This window comes from Staurois parvus, unplaced genomic scaffold (assembly GCF_062004578.1).
Source record: "Staurois parvus isolate SC_StPar_1 unplaced genomic scaffold, SC_StPar_1.0 ptg000135l, whole genome shotgun sequence".
NCBI lineage: Eukaryota > Metazoa > Chordata > Amphibia > Anura > Ranidae > Staurois > Staurois parvus.
In genome coordinates, this window is record NW_028317931.1 from 5,000,946 (window position 1) to 5,024,410 (window position 23,465).

The window sequence follows — 23,465 nt, forward strand, 5'->3', positions numbered from 1 at the left end:
TCCCCCCCGCACCTCCAGCTCTAAGACTGAGCTGAACGATCACATGGCCACTGGTCACTCAATTCTGGGCCACTGGAGTGCCGGGCTGGGGAGGGGACGGGAGCAGCCCTTTGAGCCAGGTCCTTGTGAACGTGTTCTGAGACGAAACATGATGGGGTGGAACCTGTGCAGACATCATTCTACTAGACTGAGCAGTGGCTGTTTTTTTGTTTTGCTCGTATATTCTGTTTAATGCAAGTACCTCTCTTTGTTGCAAGTAAAATGTAAAATTGGATTTACACTATGGTGCTTGTCCTTTGTGTTCTTTGGTATAATCCTGACAACATATATGCATGCTCACAGCGCTAAATAAGTACCTGGAATACATACACACTATATTGGTAAAAGTACTGGGATGCCTGCCTTCACATGAACTTTAATGGCATCCCAGTCTTCGTCTGTAGGGTTCAATATTGAGTTGGTCCGCCCTTTGCAGCTATAACAGCTTCAACTCTTCTGGGAAGGCTGTTCACAAGGTTTAGGAGGGTGTCTATGGGAAGGTTTGCCCATTCTTCCAGAAGAGCATTTGTAAGGTTAGGCACGGTCATCGGAGGAGAAGGCCTGGCTCGCAGTCTCCACTCTAATTCATTGCAAAGATGTTCTAATCAGGCGGAGGTCAGAACTCCACCCCAAACTCGTTCATCCAAGTCTTTATGGACCTTGCTTTGTGCACTGGTGCACAGTCATGTTAAAGCAAGTAGGGGCCATCTCAAAACTGTTCCTACAAAGTTGGGGGCATGAAATTGGCCAAAATGTCTTGGTATGCTGACACCTTAAAAGTTATCTTAACTGGAATTAAGGGGCCAAGCCCAACCTCTGAAAAACAACCTCATACCTTAATCCCCCCTCCACCAAATTTCACAGATGGACTTATTGCACAGGTGGCAACCTATCACGGGACCACACTTGAATTCACTGAGCTCCCGAGAGCGACCCATTGTTGCACAAATGTTTGTAGCAGCAGTCTGCATGCCTAGGGGCTTGATTTTATACAACTGTGGCCATGGAGGGGATTGTAACACCTGAATCCAATGGAGGGGCATCCCAATACCCACCACTCAGCATCACCCCTTGTCCCCCCCCCCCCCCCCCCCCACCCCTACACATCTCCCTGTACTGACACTTATAGAGAATGCAGAGCCAAGTATCATTTTGTGGTTGAGAAGTGATTTGTATGAAGTTTGTTAAGAACAGTAAAATAGATCCCCTCAAGCCGGCGACAAAATATCCCTCACAACAAAATACATCCCCTATTATAGTGATATGACATGTATACAGTAATGTATATCCCCCTCCCCTGTACTCCATTATAGTGATATGACATGTATACAGTAATGTATATCCCAGCTCCCCTGTACTCCATTATAGTGATATGACATGTATACAGTAATGTATATCCCCCTCCCCTGTACTCCATTATAGTGATATGACATGTATACAGTAATGTATATCCCCCCTCCCCTGTACTCCATTATAGTGATATGACATGTATACAGAATGTATATCCCAGCTCCCCTGTACTCCATTATAGTGATATGACATGTATACAGTAATGTATATCCCAGCTCCCCTGTACTCCATTATAGTGACATGACATGTATACAGTAATGTATATCCCCCTCCCCTGTACTCCATTATAGTGATATGACATGTATACAGTAATGATTACTGTATACATGTCATATCACTATAATGGAGTACAGGGGAGCTGGGATATACATTACTGTGTACAGTTTTATATTTCGGACTATTTATTCTAAAGAAAAATTTAATTTCATAAGCTTTAAGGGGGCATGGTTGGGGGCAGGCTGGGGGTGGGGTTTGGGGCAGACCTGGGCAAGGTTGGGTAGGGCAACTGGTGGCGAGTAAGTTTTGTGACCGACATATTTTGGGAGTTCCAAAAAAGAAAAAAAAAAAGAGAATGACAAGTAGAATTTCAGAAAATAATATACAACTGGAGCAGAAACAAAATGCACACATAAGAAAAACTTAATTTAAATGGGAGTCACAGAGTTAAACAATTACTTTTGCAAATCAGGATTTTCAAGTTATCCCAATAAAATGCCACTGGCTGCTACATTGACGGAAGGTGTACAGTGAGCAAAAGCCGGATCCAAGGACTGCAGTCTCTCCAGCTTCAAGGTGTAGCTACTTAATTACCAGGACAGGGGAATGAATATGTCTGTTTGAAAACGGATTTTGAGCCTCAAAGTGAAAGCTTCTTTGAAAAAAAGCTACAGACATCATCTGCTACCTTTTCAGGGCTGAAAACCAATTTACGTCAAGCGCGGGATGATTCTGCATGGCACAGCCTAAAATTATCTTGTTGGAACCCAAGCGGCTCTCTGCATATGCATGTGGTGACAAAAATAGATGTTCCACAAGCTCCAAAACAAATTTGCATGTTTTTGCAGATGGAACAATAGTGGCGCTGACAGTGCTTTTCACAGAACAAGAGCAGCTAAAAATTCCAAGCAAATGTAAACGCTCTAAGGTGGCAGAAAGCCCACACATGTGCCAGCACACAAAACCAGGATTTTTATTTATTTATTTATTTTTTTTACCACCCCATGTATGCTGAAAGGCTTACAAACTGGTCCCCTCTGAACGCCTGAGCAAGGCCCGGCTTCTGTTCTGTCAGAGATAGGCTGGTTTGGTGGCTTTGAATCTCTTTACATATTATTCCAAGGGGCCTCTGTAACTTCTCTTTAGAATTTAAAGGAAAACTTTTTTTCAAAATGCCATTTAATTTCCTGTAAATTCAAAATTAGAAAAAAAAATCTTCATGGTTAAGAGATTTTTTTCTTTTTATACATTTTTTTTCTTCCACTATACAGAATTTGTAAAATATACTACAAGTGTTCTTCTAACTCCTACTAATATCTCCATGATAGACTCTGGTTTACCATTTAAAGTGGTTGTAAACCTTGGACATGAAATATGAACAAAGCATATCCCTCTATAGTGTGTACTAGTTTCAATTAAGAGCACCAAGTGTCATTTCTGTTTGCTGCTTCATTACTCTATCAGCATGAGTCACTTCTGACAAGTTTTCGTGACACCAAGAGAAAAGGTGACAGGGGAGGGACCTCCAGCACACAGCCTGTGATGGACAGCCTCAGCCCTGTTTCTGTGGAAGGAAGGTGTTTCCTTTCCTCCAATCAGCTCACACAGCTCCCCTCACTGAGCTCTGCAGTGTGCAATTTAAGCTCTCCGCCCCCTACGTTCTGAAAGTTTAGACAAGCTTTATAAATTCTGGATTTTGAACAGATGTAGAGAAGACTGCAGATAAACAAGTGTAACTTATGAAAGAACAACAATATGAAAAACTCTCAGCGTGCTAGTGGCTCATATTTAGTGGTTACATAGAACAAATGTACAGAAAGTCCATAAGTCCAATAAAATCCATAGCTGTGTAACCGCTTAGGTGGCAGCCATCCCAGAGTAAGCCAACTCTATGAGCATAAAGAAAAAAGATTTTTTCCATTGATGGGCTTTTAAATCAATTCAATATTGTGAGTTTTTTTACTCTTTGTGGCTTATTAAACTGTAATACTCTGCACTTACAAGGCGCCTCTTTCCATTTTTCTCTCCACGTAACTTATGAAGGAGGATTTGTTTCATCTCTGTGTATTACCTGGGGCCAGTCACTTCACTGGGTATATGTAAGGGTTTAGGCAGTAGGAGGAGGATTGCACTAGAGAGTAGATCAAGACACCAATCATAAGAGTACCTTTTTGCAGAGTCCTTTACTGAGAATTCAGGCCTTTACCAAGAGGAGGAAGACCCCCTTTAAGCAGGTGACTGCTTCCGTCCATCCAGCTGTAGGAGACCTCTGGCTACCTGGATCTGTTTTGGATAAGCTCTGCATCCTTGAGGGAAGATCAACCCATTTTGACCAGACCAGTTTTCTCCTTGATTGAGGATCCATGGGCTTTGATGCATACCGCTTACTTATATCTGTCTTCTGGTGAGTGCGCATTTCTGCTTTTCTTCACGGATTACCACCATTGACTTCTACTTGTCATCTGGCACGTTTTTATGAATTAGACTTTAGTGGACTTTTTTTCAGACTTTATTATCTAGCGCTGCACTTTTGTTGATATTATATGTAAGGGTTTACAACCACTTTAACCCCGTGGCACCAGCAACTCCTGGCCATTTAAGGAGTTTGTGATGCCAGGAGGCGAGGCGGATTTTAGGGTCATATGATCGAAGTGATTGGCTGTCACAAGATTGGAAAGCTCCCGACTGCAAGTAGTGATCGGGACCTTTCCGTGAGGCACCAGTGAATGTACTGGGAGTGCTCTCGGCACATCCTTTGTTTACATCTGGTATGCAAATATGCAGCTCCTCAGAGCCAAGACCCAGCTGCCGAGAGGCCGCATATTTGCGTGCACTCGGCGTCAAAGGGTTAACAGAGATTAAAGTCACTGCAAAGGCACTTTATCTTGATTTTAGCAGAAACTTCACTATAAAACTCCTTGCTTTTACTTGCTGCCTTTAAATCTGAAGTTTATAGATTTTTTATTTTTTGCATATTTACAGTGGTCTAGATTTGACCAATGCCAGTATGTATGTGCAATACCTGGTTGATCCATGTGGACGCTGGAAATCCCTGTAGTAGTAGTTCTACAGTAAATGCTGCTAGCTTCAGGGTCCCGTGCCGGTGTCTCAGCACAGATGCAATTCAGAGAATACTTTTCACTCTCTCAATGAATGCACAGCATTCTGTTTGGAAATGGTGGTGAACATGTTGTCAACGTCCCTCCTCTACACCGCACTCAGAGAACTCTTTGCATTCATTGAGAAAATGCAAAGTGGTGGTGATGCTAAGTGAATTGCTAACGCTGTAGTAAAAAAAAAAAAAAAGAAATTTTTATATATATATATATATATATATATATATATATATATATATATATATATATATATATATATATATATATGACCCATAAACGTTACTACATAAGAGGCACCAGGAACCAATTGCCACAGGAGTCCCAAATAACATCTATTAAAATGTAATAGCTGTTTTAATATTTGAAATGAAAGTTCTCTACTAAAAATGACTAAACACCAATCTTTGTTTCCCTCCATGGCTAATTATTGCAATGACTGTGAATAGACTAAAGTGAAACGTGCATTCAAAGTGATTCTAAAGATTGGAATTAAAAAAAAAAAAATTATACTTACCTGCTCAATGCAATGGTTTTGCACAGAGCAGCCCCGTTCCTCTTCATTTTGGGTATTCTGCCAGCGGCCCTGTCTCCCTCTTCTCTGCTGAGTGTCCCCAATAGCGTGCCTCTTGCCATGGGAACACTCGAGCTGGCTTGCTCACATTGTCCAGTCACACACAGCGTGGGCTAAGCCCCACCCCCTCTCCTCATTGGCTGACAAAGTGTGAGTCAATGAGGCAGAGACCTGGGAGAGCTGCAGCTCTCATACAAATCGCTGGATTGAGATGGGGCTCAGTTTAGGGGGGTCTGGGGGTTGGGGAACAGCACACAGGTTTTTTACCTTAATGCATTAAGGTAAAAAACCTTCTGCTTTTAGAACCACTTTAACTATAACTTGCTGTTCTTAGCAGCTACTGGACATTACCATTTAGTTAACTTCCCAAAAAACATTTCTAAGGTAATACCATGTAAGTGTAGGAACTTTTGGTACCTGCAAGTACCCATATTAGTCTGCAGGTTGTGCCTCCTAAAGGAGTCACCTGGTTTTCCATATTGGACCCGTACCATTTATGCACTGGCTCCATCACTGAAATATTAAAGGGCAGAACCTCAATGGGCATTAGAAGCCCTGGAAATTGATAGCCTAATAGGTGCAGCTTGGAAGAGATGGACAGAAGTTGAGGCCACATGGTGTAGGATCCAACAGCCTCCATAGGGATAAATGGATAGATCTGCCTAGAATTCATCACCTAAAAATAATTTAAGCCATGTTCACCTTAATAGTACCCCTAGATCAAGGATTCCCAACCTCAGTCCCCTAACAGGTCATGTTTCCAGGATTTTATTCGCCTTGCACAGATGTTTTAAATCAATGGCATGGTACTTATGACAACTATTTCATCTAAGGGTAATTTCCAAAACACGACTTGTAGGCACTTGAGGACTGAGGTTGGAGACCACTGCCCTAAATCAATAAAAAAAAGAAATGCTAACCGATGGCACATTTGAAAATAATACTGCTATTCTACATAAATCAGTAATATTTGAATTCTAAATATCTATCATTTTGTTAGAAAAACTGAAATGAGCATCTTGAAGGCATTGAAGCACCACGGGTAATCTGACGATCCTTCTGCATATAGACTGCAAACCACTTGGATAGATACACCAATTCAACCCCAAATAGCACCTTCATTATTATTAGTCTGTTCAGTACAGGCTTAATTGGCAGATGTTAGGTTCACTTATACAACAGCACACACATTAGAATGCACAGCAAAATGCAAATCTGGCAGGAGATTAGTCTTCTGAATGTTAGGACAACTTAAAAATACCTTAACAAGCCCTGCTTCAGGCCCATCACGATCAAAGATCTGGCGGGCTTTGAGTATTGCCAGGATAACACCTTGCATGGCAGGACACAGCATCGTCTAACACGAATGAACGAGAACAAAACACACCGATCAGAAGATTTATAAAAAAAAAAAATAGCAGACCATGACTTTAAAGTGCTACTAAACCCAGGACCCTGCATTCACTATATAGCTGGTCCCCCACAGTACACAGAAATCCAGATATTTTAGAAAATATAAACTGCTAAATACCTTTTCCTATCAGCAGTTAAAGCAGTCATGTGATTTATATCAGTGTCCAGCAGAGCACTGGTCAAAGCTTATAGGAGTTTTCATTCTCCTGATTGCCCTATGGGGCTGCATGGCCCCTGACCCTCTGTCTGGACAGTGCTGATTGGCCCTGTGCTGATCATGTGCACTCTCCCAAAAAAACAAACAAAAACAAAACCTCTCTAGCAATACACACCAAACTGAGCATGTACAGCTTGCCCCCAAGGCTCTGTTCTATCAGCAGATGGACTGGGGACAGTAGAAGAAGGGAAGGATAAGAGAAGACTGGATCAAACATCCTTTTTTTTTTTTTTCTTTTTTAAATACACAATGGAGGATTAACCCCTTAGGTTCCACAGTGAGTATAACGAGCATGATTTACTGCATATACAGACTGATAGTACTGTTGTGGGCTCAGTAACACTTTAAGCTACTGACTAGACAGGCTCTCATGATAGGCAAAGATCCCACACAAAACAAAAAACACACCAATTAACCACATCGAACATAAAGACATCAGGATTGCCCCCATCATCTCCCAAGCCTCACAATCGATATTTAGGACTGTCCCTCAGAAACAGTGACTATTAGCAAGGAGGAGGAAGCATTATGGGGTGAAGTCAGTATTTGCATGATAACAGCATCCTAAAACTTGAGGCTCCTGGAGAAATCTAAAGATATCGGCAAACCAACTGACTCTTGTATCCTGCTGCTGCTTTATTGAGATCGAACATTAAACTCCAATCCCTGTTGACACTATTCCCTGAGCTGTTACAAGTGTTTTTACCCTACAGTATGCTAGCACAGCATAGGCTATAAATATATAATCTGTATGACATGCTACAGTAATCTGCTGCCTCCGTACATTAAGAAGTAGCCTCCACACATGGAAATATATGACCTTGCTTTGGCTGGTCACCCCTTTCATCCCCCCTTTTGTTTTCTTTGTTTGGCCTGGCTATTCCTTGCTGGGACTTAGAAGGCCTAAGTGCCAGGCCATAGATCTCTACATGTGACATTGCTTTACGTACTCTGCTGTTGGTGCTCCTTTTTTGTCCATATGCTCTTCTCAGCCCTTGTGAAGCATTATGTTGACAATCATGCGTCTGGGCCTCACCCCATTCCTATGACCGTTTCTGTTGCCCTATGTTAAAGGTGGAGGCTGTTTGATTCAGGTTGTGTGTACTAGGCTTAAAGAACGAGTTCAGTTTCAGGTCTTTTGTAAGTCCAACAAAGATCAGCTTCTGCAGACAATGGCTGCGAGCACTGACCGGTGTGTTCTGGTGGTTCCCCTGTACGAACATAGAGTCACAGCAGGTGAGATCGCCGCACCAACATTACTTGTGTTAGTACAGCGAGCTGTCAGTTTTTCAGTGTGTGCACCCAGCTTTACACGATTGCACATGCAAACATGTTCGCATCTTTGAAAGTTCCAAAGTTGAATGTTCTTATGTATGAGACTTACTGCATTTCTCTTTTGCATTACATATATGCTTTTTGTCTTGTTAAAAACTCCAACAAAAACAAAGCGAAAGAAGATATATGATGTTGATGTGTCCTGGCCCCATGACTACCCTTGTTTAACAAAAGATTCCTGTCTCTGTCAATTTAAAGGTGTAGCCTGGAACCACAACTACTCAAGGATTAGTGGGGTTGGGGCAGATGAGCTCTGTACCTCCTCATTATATCCATCAGCATCAGATCTAACGATTATCTTCCCCACACTGGGGATCTCCACCTCCGACAGCTGGGAGCTGGGCTGCTGTTCCTTCTCCACAGACTGATCAGCGGGGCTGGGTTCAGACTGATTGGCCTCCTCTGGGTCTGGTTGTAACTTCAGCAAAGGAAAGCAAGAAAGGACAGGTAGGAAAGATGGTAGAGTAACTCGAATATATTTACACAAAGTATGGTATACCCATGGTGTAACCATGCAAGGGCTTGCCAACAGTACCAGACACTGGATGGGATAGAAGGGTTATACCTCGACAAACCGGAATAAAAAGAAAGAACCACAGGATGAAATAAAATTTACCCTAATAAGGGAAAGTTCCCCCTTCCTCCCAGTCCGTTTGACAGATGCCAGAACAGTAAATGAAAGAAAATTCCCCCAAAGGGACACAGAAAAAAAAACACATTTTCATGTTTGTTTCCACTGGAAAGATTCCTCCATGCTTCCTGTCCAGGTGACAGGCGTCATCCTTGTGGGAAGTTCTAACCTTTGCCCACCCTATCCCACTAGGCAGAGTTACACTTTAACATAAAATGGTGGCAATTATGCAAATAACATACCGATATACCGTATTTGCCGGCGTATAAGACGACTTTTTGACCCTTGAAAATCTTCTCAAAAGTCGGGGGTCGTCTTATACGCCGGAACACATGTTAGGGGGGCTGCGGCATTAAGTACAGGGGTTTGCAGGGGCTGATGTCTCTTACCTGGATCCAGTCCCACGACGATCCGGTCCAGGAAGCGCGGCGTCTCCTTCAGTTCGGCCACTGGATGTTCGTGCGGCTGCTCGGCTCCGCCTCCTCGCCGGTGATTGGCCGCCAGAACTGTAGCTCAGGAAAGGCACACAGGCGGCCAATCACCGGCGAGGGGGCGGAGCCGAGCGGCCCCGCGAAAATTGAGTGCCGGAGCAGCAGGTAAGTGTTCTGTGTAGAGGTGCTGCTGCAACCACATATGCTGGCTGCAGCAGCACCATACGAGAACAGGGTCAGCAAGTCTCAGTGGGAGGAATAGTGCCCCATCATTGGTGTCACTGATACCAATGATGGGGCACTATTCCTCCCACTGATACCAACGATGGGGCACTATTCCTCCCACTGATACCAACGATGGGGCACTATTCCTCCCCCCCACTGACACCAACGATGGGGCACTATTCCCCCCCCCCACTGACACCAATGATGGGGCACTATTCCACCCCTCACTGACACCAATGATGGGACACCATTCCTCCCACTGACACCAATGATGGGGCACTATTCCTGCCACTGACACCAATGATGGGGCACTATTCCTGCCACTGATACCAATGATGGGGCACTATTCCTCCCACTGATACCAATGATGGACACTATTCCTACCACTGATACCAATGATGGGGCACTATTCCTGCCACTGATACCAATGATGGGGCACCATTCCTGCCACTGATACCAATGATGGGGCACTATTCCTCCCACTGACACCAATGATGGGGCACTATTCCTCCCACTGGTGTGCATTGGAAGAGGGGTAGTCTTATACGGCGAGTATAGCCCAAACACTACATTTTAGCAGGAAAAGTAGGGGGGTCGTCTTATACGCCCAGTCGTCTTATACGCCGGCAAATACGGTAGATGTCAAAAATATTTGCAAAGCAATTAGTAATGAATGTTTGCATAATTACTAAAGCACAGATTACACTTGTCGATCAAGGTTTTAACCACTTCAAGTCCAGAAACTTTTACCCCCTTCCTGTCCCGGCCAATTTTCAGCTTTCAGCGCTATCACACTTTGAATGACAATTGCGCTGTCATGCAAAACTGTTCCCAAATGAATTTAGCATTTTTTTTTAGACAGATAAAGCTTTTTGTTGGTCTTTATTCACCACTGGGATTTTTTTTTTTTTTTCTACATAAATGAAAACGTTAAAAAATTTTGAAAAAAAAGTGTTTTTCTTATAAAATTTTGCAATGAAATAATATTTCATCACAAATCTTGGCCAAAAATTTTATTCACTTATCTTTGTGGTAAAAAAAATAATAACCCAAATTAGTTTATAACCAAAAAGTATTTTTTAAAAAACATTTTTACATTTTTTTTATATTATTTTTTTTTTTTTTTTACATACTGTCACCCTAGCAGTACAGTGTCACTATGGTGACACTGTACTACTTGTGGGGGGTGATGAAGATATATATATATTTTTTTTTACACTGATTGCTTTTATACCCATAAAGGCTGTAAAAGCAATTTCTCCTTCTCTCTGGCTACATTCTTGCAGCCGTTGAGAAATACTGTGTGAGCTGTGATTGGTCACAGCTTGTCACATGGTACAAGGCTGTTGTGAATAGCCTTGCACCATGTGACCTCTGTGGTCATTCACAGATTTCACATGTAGTAAGCAATGATGTCAGAAGTGACATCTTGCTTACTACTCTTCATGTGATCACTCATTGGCCAATCAGTGATTACATGATCGGGACATCGCACAGAGGTCCCATATGATGATCGGTGTTCCACTGTATCCGGAGGACACAGCGGGCACCGGATTGCGGTGCTGCGAGCTCCTAGGGAACGCGAACAGTCCAAAATGGCGGGTGCAGTTTATGGCGGGCAACCCGCCCCTGGACTGCCACTGACCAGCTGTTTATATACAGCAGCCGGACGGCAAATGGTTAAACCGACACAAGAATCTTAAAAAAATATGCCAAAGGCCTCTATAACCGGTACGAGAGGGATTTGTATACAGCGATTACCCAACGGTCGTATCGGCTACCAAATGATTGCCGACTCACCCAAGGGAATTACAATAAATTAGTGGGTGTGGTCACCGTAACTCCAAGTCAATACAAAGATTCCCCTAAAAGATAGTTTCATATGGGACCATGCAGCTTTATCAAAAGTACTTTTTGAAAAACAGTTATACATAGCACAAGTAACACACAGAAGCTGAGCGAACCACCACCATTAGTTCACTACATTAAAAAGACAATGTTGTCTGGTCACCTAAGCAGTTGCTCATACAACCACACACAGGAGGCGATGTACAAGTGAGGTACAATGTGAGAAATCACATGGGATAACATTCCTGTATATCTGATATCAAAGGTTGTGTATATTTTTCATTAAATGATGTCCCATATGGTGGAAATAGTCAAAATGAGGACCATCTGAACTACAGGCATGTATGGTAAAGTCATAGTTGACACTTAGATGGATGGCTTCTTTGCAAGATATACGACTTGCTAGTCAGCAATAGTCCGGGTAGAAGTTTCCCATAAGGTAAAGTAACTAAGCCAGCCTCTCTCAATCAGGGTGCCCAGGTTTTTGTTATAATGTAGTGAAGAAATGGTGGTTTGCTCAGCTTGTGTGTGTTACTTGTACCATGCATAACTGTTTTGCAGTAAAGTCTTTTTTTGATAAAGCTGCATGGTCCCATCTGAAATTTTCCTTTAGGAGAATCGTTTCCTCTGCGCATAAAAGATCATTGTCTTAAAGCGGAGCTCCAAAAATGTAACCCAACAGTGCAAATTCTAACAATCTGCCAAACCATGAATTAAATGCATTTTATGACATATTTAGTCACTATTCGTATATAAAAAGACTTTCTTCCCTTGGTTGCTTGCATGATGATGATGGCACTGGCATCTAGGTGTTCCCTACAGTGAAGATATTTCTGTCTGACTAGACTTGTCCACTTTTGGCGACAGTAATACTGTTGTCTATGATAGGGGTATATTAACCACTTCAATACCGGGCACTTTTACCCCCTTCCAGTCCAGGCCAGTTTTCAGCGCTGTCGCACTTTGAATGACAATTGCGCGGGCATGCAGCACTGTACCCACATGAAATTTATATCTTTTTTCACACAAATAGAGCTTTCTTTTAGAGATATTTAATTACCGCTGAGGTTTTTATTTTTTGCTAAACAAGTTAAAAAAAAAAAAAAAGTTTTTCTTCATTTCTGTTATAACATTTTGCAAATAAATAACCTTTCATTCAGAAATTTAGGTCAAAATGTATGTCTGCTACGTTTCTTTGGTGAATATAACCCAAATCAGTGTATATTGTTTAGTCTGTAGGAAAGTTATAGCGTATAGATCGGAAAATCGATCAATCCTAATGTACCAACGGCCTATCTCATTTCTTGAGGTCCAAAAATGCCAGGATAGTATAAATACCCCCCAAATGACCGCTTTTTGGAAAATAGACTGTCCAAGGTATTTAGTAAGAGGCATGGAGAGATTTTTAAAGTTGTAATTTTTTGTCCCAATTATTTGGAAAATGAATTAAAAAAAAAAAATTCACAATTTAATATATATATTGTCACCAGTCCAAAACAGTGTTATCATATAACTGTCGTGGCAGTGATCAGAGGCACTGACTGGTGAAGGTATGTGAAAAAAAAAAAAAAATTAAATTTCTTACTTTTTTTTCTACGATTTTTACCATAATACAGAGAAGTGATCAGGATTTTTTTTTTTTTTTACACCACACAATATGATTGCTTTTACCAATGTATTTCATTGATATAAGAAAACATTTTTCAGAATGAAACGGATTCATTTAATGTCTTTTGTTGTGCTTAGCTGTGATTGGCCAAAGATTATTACATGGGGCAGATTAGCGGTGATTGGCCCCGTCTGTAACTTGTGATCGCTTCGACCAATCACAGATAAGAACACAACTGTATACAATGGATGGAATGAAAGGAAGCTGTCCATTGTTTACAATTGTCGTGATCTGCTGTGATTGGTCACAGCGATCACATGACACTGGCAGTGGGCCAGTGTAGTGATCAGTCATTGGTTGTGTTCGTTGTACACAGCTGGTGACAGATTGTACCACTGCGTGGCCCCGCAGCCACATGAGTGGTGCCTTCTGAGAGGACATCATGACGCTGACGCAGAAGGAGGAATGTCGAGATCGTCTGCCAATCTGCTATAGGCCGGGCGGGAACGTGAACAAGTTCTCTAGAATCCTGTCTGGCTCTTAGGTTGCTTGGATGTGATGTAGGCAGACCAGATCATTCTCTCCAATGGACAAGCACTGTATAAAGAGTCACAGGGCTATGAATCATGAAATTAGGCAAGAGAAAAAGAATACTCTTCCACACCTTCCAATGAAAGCAGAATTATTATCAGCATCAGGTTCTGTGAAAGGTTGAGTCTATAAATTGATAAAAGATGACAGCAACAATAAATAAGAGAAATCATAAATATATAATAAAATGTGTCACCTCTTTCAGTGCAGCCTCCACACCATTCCTCTCATATGCCTCAGCTGTTTTCGTAATTGCAAGAGCAGTCTGTTCTTTGGCAATCATAGCATGTTCGGAGGATAAAGACCTTGTAGAATCCTCACTAGCCGAAGGGGAACCTGCAAAATGACCCACATTACCTAAAAGACATACAAATATCTCTTTCTAAATCTTTAACCCTATTGTCATTGTGGTGGAAGACACTGTAATACAGATGATGAATTTTCCATTTATTTCCTGTATGCAAATACCAATGCAGAACAGCAGCCTTTCTGCATTTCTTCTAATATGGGTATAAATATTAATCAAATTGGTCTGTTGCAGTTGCACCAATCCTGGGATATAGGGAGTTCACATATCCTTATAGAAGAGTAAGTGGTGTTGAAGGGTTGACAGATTGTTGGGAGGCATAGAGCACCTTTGCTAAATCCAAAGAACAAATTAATAGGGAGAGATTTAGACATTGGGTGCATTAGACTACCTGTGGGGTTTGCGACAATGGACTTACATTGATCAGGGGTGAGGTGGTGACAGCTTCTTCAAGAAAGAAGCAGATGCACTTAGGTGCAATAGCTGTGGAGTTTCCTCAAACATTGGGGGAGATTTACTAAAACTTGTGCACTTGTGCAACTTGTGCACACAGAATCTAGTTCATCTGTGCATGGTAACCAATCCGCTTCAGCTTGTTTAATTAAGTTGTGAAAATAAAACCTAGAAGCCGATAGGTTACTATGCACACATGAACTAGATTCTGAGTGCACCAGTTTTAGTAAATCTCCCCCACTTTTTACTAACTCCTGAGTGTGCATAGCTGTATCAAACAGACCCTTGTAACCTTGTAATGTAACTTATTTTGTACGGTTATACAAACTCCAAATAAAACACAAGAAAAAACAAACCAATGGTTTATAAAGTATACAGCCCTGGCCAAAAGTTTTGAGAATGACACAAATATTAATTTTGACAAAGTCTTCTACTTCAGTGTTTTTAGATCTTTTTGTCAGATGTTATGGTATACTGAAGTAGAATGACAAGTATTTCATAAGTGTCAAAGGCTTTTATTGACAATGCCATTACGTTTGTCAATATTTGCAGTGTTGATCCTTTTTTTCCAAGACCTCTGCAATTCGCCCTGGGATGCTGTCAATCAACGTCTGGGCCACATCCTGACTGATGGCTGCCCATTCTTGCATAATCAATATTTGAAGTTTGTCAGAATTTGTGGTGTCCTTTTTGTTCACCTGCCTCGAGGATTGACCACATGTTCTCAATGGGATTAAGGTTTCCTGGTCATGGAGCCAAACTTTTGATGTTTTCTTCACCAAGCCAGTTAGTTATCACGTTTGCCTTATGGCAAGGCACACCATCATGCTGGAAAAGGCATTGTTCACCACCAAACTATTCTTGGATTGTTGGAAGAAGTTGCTCTCGGAGGATGTTTTTGTGCCATTCTTTATTCATGGCTGTGTTCTTAGGCAAAATTGTGCGTGAGCCCACTCCCTTGGCTGATAAGCAACCCCACACATGAATGGTTTCAAGTTGTTACTTACTGTTGGAATGACACAGGACTGATGGTAGCGCTCACTTTTCCTTCACTGGACAAGGTTTATTCCAGGTGCCCCAAACAATCGGAGAGGGAATTCATCAGAGAAAATTACTTTGCCCCAGTCCTCAGCAGTCCAATTCCTGTACCTTTTGCAGAATATCAGCCTGTTCCTGATGTTTTTCCTGGAGAGAAGAGTCTTCTTTGCTGCTCTTCTTGACACCAGGACATCCTTCAAAAGTCTTCTCCTCACTGTACGGTGCCGATGCACTCACACCTGCCTGCTGCCATTCCTGAGCAAGCTCTGCACTGGTGGTGCCCGATCCTGCAGCTGAATCAACTTTAAGAGACGTTCCTGGCACTTCCTGGACTCTCTTAGGTGACCCGAAGCCTTCTTCATAACAATTGAACTTCTCTCCTTGAAGTTCTTTGGATAAATGGTTGATTTAGGTGCAATCTTAGTAGCAGCAATATCCTTGCCTGTGAATCCCTTTTTGTGCAAAGCAATGATGACTGCACATGTCTTGCAGGTAAATTAATATTTGTGTCATTCTCAAAAATTTTTGCCAGGGCAATAAAGTGTCGTTTCAAAAAAAAAAAAAAAAAAAAACAAAAAAAAAACCACAACTGAGATGAAGACAGCAGCTCGTCACTGCTTTGAAGAAGCAGCATTTTGGTATCCATGGCAACCAGCAGCATGACGCAGAGCGCTGCCCAGACACGGCACTGAAGAGATACCGTCTGTTTAGTAGGTAGTACTTTGATTGGGGAACAGATAAAATTTGTTTAGATTAAAGGAATAGGGTGGCTTGAAGTACATTAAAAGTTAGCACATAAGTGAAGTTGTTCGTGTACCAAGGCTGTACAGTAGATAATGACAGCTGACAGGTAGCACAGTGATGAAGGAGCCATTTATCAATGGTAGATAATACTGACTCCCTACAATATGCTTCTTCTTCTATTAAAGCGCAACATGAACTTTTCAGATTAAAAGGTTAAACAAAATTTTAAAGTGGAACTTTAATTAGAACATTAAAGTCCTGCTAGATCACTTCAGGCTGGCGCCTTTTGCAGGTATAGTTATGTAAAACAATACAAATAAGTGCCTATACTGTTTAAAATCCAGTAATACCCTGTCTCACTCTGCTCTGCACATGCTCAGTTGCTCCTTATTTTTCGTCAATGTACCGAAAATCAGAACCACCAGAGGCCTATCTGCTGACAGCCTAAAGATTTACCCATGCCTTCAGCAAAATGGCAGCCTCCGGCAAGAGCAAAAAGGAGTAATCATGGAATGTACAGCACACACTAATTGTGGTAGCATGATTATTAATGTGGGATATACAGTTAGGTTCCATATATATATATATATATATATTTGGACACAGGCACAATTTTCATACTTTTGGCTCTGTGTGCCACCAGAATGAATTAAAACAAAACAATCCAAAATGAATTTGAAGTACAAAATTTCAGCTTTAATTCAAGGGGTTGAACATAAGTACAGTGGGGCAAAAAAGTATTTAGTCAGTCACCAATTGTGCAATTTCTCCCACTTACAAAGATGAGAGAGGCCTGTAATTGGCATCATAGGTAGACCTCAACTATGAGAGACAAAATGAGAAAAAAATCCGGACAATCACATTAGCTGATTTGGAAAGAATTTATTTGCAAATTATGGTGGAAAATAAGTATTTGGTCACCTACAAACAAGCAAGATTTCTGGCTCTCACAGACCTGTACCTTCTTCTTTAAGAGGCTCCTCTGTCCTGCACTCATTACCTGTATCAATGGCACCTGTTAGAACTTGTTATCAGTATAAAAGACACCTGTCCACAACCTCAAACAATCACACTCCAAACTCCACTATGGTGAAGACCAAAGAGCTGTCGAAGGACACCAGAAACAAAATTGTAGACCTGCACCAGGCTGGGAAGACTGAATCTGCAATAGGCAAGCAGCCTGGTGTGAACAAATCAACTGTGGGAGCAATAATTAGAAAATGTAAGACATACAAGACCACTGATAATCTCCCTCGATCTGGGGCTCCAGGCAAGATCTCACCCCGTGGGGTCAAAATGATCACAAGAACGGTGAGCAAAAATCCCAGGACCACACGGGGGGACCTAGTGAATGACCCGCAGAGAGCTGGGACCAAAGTAACAAAGGCTACCATCAGTAACACACTACGTCGCCAGGGACTCGGATCCTGCAGTGCCAGACGTTTCCCCCTGCTTAAGCCAGTACATGTTCGGGCCCGTCTGAAGTTTGCTAGAGAGCATTTGGATGATCCAGAAGAGGATTGGGAGAATGTCATATGGTCAGATGAAACCAAAATAGAACTGTTTGGTAGAAACACAACTCGTCGTGTTTGGAGGAGAGAGAATGCTGAGTTGCATCCAAAGAACACCATACCTACTGTGAAGCATGGGGGTGGCAACATCATGCTTTGGGGCTGTTTCTCCGCAAAGGGACCAGGACGACTGATCCATGTGCAGGACAGAATGAATGGGGCCATGTATCATGAGATTTTGAGTGCAAACCTCCTTCCATCAGCAAGGGCATTGAAGATGAAACGTGGCTGGGTCTTCCAACATGACAATGATCCCAAACATACCGCCCGGGCAACGAAGGAGTGGCTTCGTAAGAAGCATTTTAAGGTCCTGGAGTGGCCTAGCCAGTCTCCAGATCTCAACCCCATAGAAAACCTTTGGAGGGAGTTGAAAGTCCGTGTTGCCCAGCGACAGCCCCAAAACATCACTGCTCTAGAGGAGATCTGCATGGAGGAATGGGCCAACATACCAGCAACAATGTGTGCCAACCTTGTGAAGACGTACAGGAAACGTCTGACCTCTGTCATTGCCAACAAAGGATATATAACAAAGTATTGAGATGAACTTTTTATATTGACCAAATACTTATTTTCCACCATAATTTGCAAATAAATTCTTTCCAAATCAGCCAATGTGATTGTCTGGATTTTTTTTCTCATTTTGTCTCTCATAGTTGAGGTCTACCTATGATGCCAATTACAGGCCTCTCTCATCTTTTTAAGTGGGAGAATTGCACAATTGGTGGCTCGCTAAATACTTTTTTGCCCCACTGTATCAAGAACAAATTTTAGGAACTGTAACCATTTTTATACACAGTCCCTCCATTTTCAGAGGTTCAAATGTCCTTGGACAAATTAATATAATCATAAATAAAATGTTCATTTGTAATATTTTGTCGAGAATCCTTTACTGGCAATGACTGCCTGAAGTCTGGAACCCATGGACATTACCAAAAGACTGGGTTTCCTCCTTTCTGATGCTTTGCCAGGCTCTAACTGCAGCTGTCTTCAGTTGTTCTTTGTGGGTCTTTCTGCCTTAGTTTTGCCTTCAGCAAGTGAAATGCATGCTCAATTGGGTTGAGATCAGGTAGCTGACTCAGCCATTGCAGAATATTCCACTTCTTTTCCTTCAAAATCTCTTTGTTTGCTTTTGCAGTGTGTTTTGGATCATTGTCCATCTGTATTGTGAAGCGCCGTCCAATCAACTTTGCTGCATTTGGCTGAATCTGGGCTGGCAGTATATCTCTAAACACTGCAGAATTCATCCAGCTGTCCTGTCACATCAATAAACACCAATGGCCCAGTGCTACTGCAAGCCAAACATGCCCATGCCATCACACTGCCTCCACCATGTTTTACAGATGACGTTGTGTGCTTTGGATCATGAGCTGTTCCAAGCCTTCTCCACACTTTTTTCTTTCCATCACTCTGGTACAGATTATTATTATTATTATTATAATACAGGATTTCTATAGCGCCAACAGTTTGCTTAGCGCTTTAATCTTAGTTTCATCCGTCCAAAGAATGCTTTTTTTTTTTTAGATGTTTTTTGGCAAAGTAAAGTCTAATCTGGCTTTCTATCCTTCATAAATGGTTTTGCACCTTGTGGTGAACCCTCTCTATTTGCTCTCATGAAATCTTCTCTTGATTTTAGACTTTGACAATGGTACGCCCATCTCCTGGAGAATGTCTTTCACTAGTCTGGATGTTGTGAATGGGTTTTTCTTTACCATGGAGAGGATCCTGCGATCATCCACCACTGTTGTCTTCTGTGGACGTCCATGCCTTTTTATGTTGCTGAGCTCACCAGTGCGTTCTTCTTTCCTCAGAATGTACCAAACTGTTGATTTGGCCACTCCTAATATTGCTGCTAGCTCTGTGATTGGTTTGTTTAATTTTTGAAAGCTTACAATGGCTTGTTTCACTTGCATGGACAGCTCCTTTGAACGTATGATGTAGGTTCACAGCAATAGATTCCAAAAGCAAATACCACACTTAGAATCAACTCCAGATCTTTTATCTGCTTAATTGATGAAGAAATAATGAAGGAGTAGCCCACACCTGGCCATGAAACAGCTTTTGATTCAATTGTCCAATTACTTTTCGTCCCTTGAAAATGGGGGGATGGCTACTCTTGAAGAGCTGTAATTCCTAAACCCTTCCTCCAATTTGGATGTACATACCCTCAAATTAAACCTGGGAATGTGCACTTTCCGCCCATTTCCATTATATAACTATAGCTTGAATATGTTTTGGTAAATATCTGAGAAAATCTAAAATTGTGCCTGTGTCCAAATATGTATGGACCTAACTGTATGTTCATTGCTAAAGAACATGAAGTTCCACTTTAAGTAAAGAGCATACTGATCACAAATGGCACAAGTCAGTCGCCAAATATACGCATCTGCTTTTTCTGTGTTTTGTAGCTGAACAGATGCCCAAATAGTACCTTTACTGTGGTAGACTCTGCTTGCTGCCAAAACCTCCTGAAGTCTCAGTAAAGAGACTTTCACCTTTGGTTTGTCATAGGCAGATGAGCTGTCCATCAAATACAGACATGTGACAGGTCTGTCATACTGATTGCCAAGCTCTGCACTGAACACATCAGCTTATTTTAAAAACTGGAACATAGTGTAAAGATTTTTTTTTTATGGAGCAAGGGCCATAAGGAATCTAAAATAAAGTTTCCTACAATCATCAGAATATACACAGTACCATTTTTTCTTGTTTTTAAGCTGCCGGACAAAAACATTAAGATATCAAAAATTCTTCATAAATTTAGGCCAAAATGTTTTCTGCTGCATGTCTTTGCTAAAAAAAAAAAAAAAATCCCAAAAAGTGTATATTAATTGGTTTGTGTGAAAGTTATAGCGTCTACAAATGGCAATATATATACTGGAATTTTTATATTAGTAATGGTGGCGATCAGCAACTTATAGTGGGACTGCGGCAGACATTCTGACACTGGGTGGGAACTGACTGCCAATGACATCCCCAGTGACACTAATACATTGACCAGTGCTAATAAAAAGCACTGACACTGTACTAATGACACTGGGCAAGAAGGGGTTAACATCTGGGGCGATCAAAGGGTTAACAGTGTGCCGTGTGTGTTTTACATTGTGTGCCGTTTTACTAGGGAGACATGCTGTGCATAGAGATACAAAGAAGCATGTCCATGCTGACAGAAGAGAGATCCGTGTTGTTTACGCACAGGTCCCTCCCCTGTGAGCTTTGCCGACGATCACCAAGTCCTAGCTGGGAATCGCCAGCCGGGACCCGGTGATTGACATCCTCAGCAGCCAATAGCGGCATGGGTAGGGTGGTGCGCGCGCCCCCTACCCCGGACATGCAAATCACACACATACATACATATATATATACACACACACACAGTGGGGATCGAACGTTTGGGCACCCCAGCTAAAAAGTTGTATTAATGTGCATAAAGAAGCCAAGGAAAGATGGAAAAATCTCCAAAAAGGCATCAAATTACAGATTAGACATTCTTATAATATGTCAACAAAAGTTAGATTTTATTTCCATCATTTACACTTTCAAAATAACAGAAAGCAAAAAAATGGCGTCTGCAAAAGTTTGGGCACCCTGCAGAGTTAATATCTTGTACTGCTCCCTTTGGCAAGTATCACAGCTTGTAAACGCTTTTTGTAGCCAGCCAAGAGTCTTTCAATTCTTGTTTGAGGTATCTTTGCCCATTCTTCCTTACAAAAGTCTTCCAGTTCTTTGAGATTTCTGGGCTGTCATCTTCCCAGACGATGATTGAGAACAATTCATGACACTGGCAGGTCTCAGCTTGGCAAAGGGGGCAGTACAAGATATTAACTCTGCAGGGTGCCCAAACTTTTGCAGACGCCATTTTTTTGTTTTCTGTTATTTTGAAAGTGTAAATGATGGAAATAAAATCTAACTTTTGTTGACATATTATAAGAATGTCTAATCTGTAATTTGATGCCTTTTGGAGATTTTTCCATCTTTCCTTGGCTTCTTTATGCACATTAATACAAATTTTTTCGATCCCCACTGTATATATATACACATATATATATATATATACACATATATATATATATATATATATATACACATACACACACACACACACACATATATATAAAAATACACACGTGATTTTGCACAGCTATGCCGCCCTGTAGCAGTACATCTGCTATAGGACGGAGGGCAAGCAGTTAAGGACATGCTATAACACAGCAAGGCATGCACTTATACTGCCCCATGTGTAGGCTTAAATGTCCAGCAATCTCCAGTCCTGCCCAACACAATGCTCTGCCTAGCTGTGAGAAGTCCAGTATTTTGAGGAAGGGAGGGGGGTGCTTTAAGTCTGATCTGAGGTCTAACTTACTACAATCGCATAGGATGGTGAGGAGGAGCATATGCTGCAAAACATAGATATCTTTTCATTTTCAAATTACCACTGCAAGGGGAAGAGACCTCTTCTTCTGAGGTTACAACAGGCTCCATTTGGGGCATCTTGCAGGAGTGAGCTTCTTCCCATTCTTCCACTTCATGTTCAAACCCTCGGTTGTCCTGTCTGACGCATTGCACAAAGTGAAGTGGGAGAGTGCCGATTCTATCTTCCAGCTGTCCAGTTTCAGAGTCTGTGTAACAATCAATTGAAAAATTACTCCTAGACATCACACTTTATTTTGCAACTAAATATGGTAAGTGATTTTCGGATTAGTGTCACCCTGTAAAAGCAGCAAGCAAACAGCGGGGTTGATATTTCTGGAACGGTTTTGTAACATGCAACATGACTTGGCATTGGTGGACGATTAGTCAAAGCAGTAGAAATTGCACTTCAATGTTTCAAAATGCAAAATAATGTACCTAGGGAAAAATAATCCTCTGAGTACAATATTGGGGATATAGTGTTGGCCAGAACGACAGAGGAAAAAATAAAAGGATTTGGGTACGCATTTTTCATAAGATTGCAAAATGAGCAAACTGTGGTTAGGCAGTGGAAAGTGAATCAAATTCTAGGTTGCATCACTAGAGGGGTCCCCAGCAAGAGGAAGAAGGTCCCAATTCCTCTTTAAAGGATCTTTATGTCCAGTTCTGGAGACCTCACTTACAAAAGATATTAATGAGATGGGACAAGCTCAGAGATGGGCAACAAAAATGGTGAAAGGTTTGAGGGATAAAACATATTAGGAGAGACTTCAGGAACTTTGTAAAGTCTTAACAAAAAAGAGAATGAAGGAGGAACATGATTCAGATCTTTATATATTGTACATTGAAGAAGAACTCCAGTTTTCCTACCAACCCAATAGAAAACAAAACATTTTGACCCTTGTTGGTGTGCTCTCCAACCACCCAGGTACCACCTCCATAGCCGGGACACATATTTCTGCAATGGAACTTGAAGAAGGCAAGTGGCACCATCATGGGGAATAGACAGCACCAAGGAAGAGAGGACTTTTATTTTTTCAATATTTCTTTATTATAGGTTTATGAAAAAAGGGGGTATACAACTCATACACAAACCGTAGTATCAACTTTACTTTCACTTTACTTTTGACTTTTTTTTTGTGGCATGCAGTATATTTTATATGACATGCATATAGGGCAGCACAGTGGCTAAATGGTTAGCACTTCCACTTGGCAGTACTAGGGTTGCTGGTTCGAATCCCAACCACGGCATCACCTGCCTGAAGTTTGCATGTTCTGCCTGTGCCTGCGTGGGTTTCCTTCGGGTACTCCGGTTTCCTCCCACACTCCAAAGACATGCTGGTAGGTTAATTG

The 23,465-nt window shown here is 41.6% G+C and overlaps 1 protein-coding gene across 3 annotated transcripts in view; it reads right to left on the bottom strand.

Moving 5' to 3' along the window:
- USP28 (ubiquitin specific peptidase 28) overlaps positions 1–23,465 on the bottom strand; it is a 143,928-nt gene that overhangs the window by 34,758 nt on the left and 85,705 nt on the right. The window contains exons 17-20 of one of the 3 annotated variants that reach the window (XM_089673082.1): positions 22,136–22,321; positions 13,789–13,928; positions 8,517–8,675; positions 6,554–6,649 (exon numbers count right to left, since the gene is read on the bottom strand). In XM_089673082.1, the coding sequence (XP_089529208.1) occupies positions 6,554–6,649; positions 8,517–8,675; positions 13,789–13,928; positions 22,136–22,321 (581 nt within the window). The remainder of the gene's footprint in view (positions 1–6,553; positions 6,650–8,516; positions 8,676–13,788; positions 13,929–22,135; positions 22,322–23,465) is intronic. The other 2 variants (XM_089673083.1, XM_089673084.1) reach the window with 2 other exon arrangements.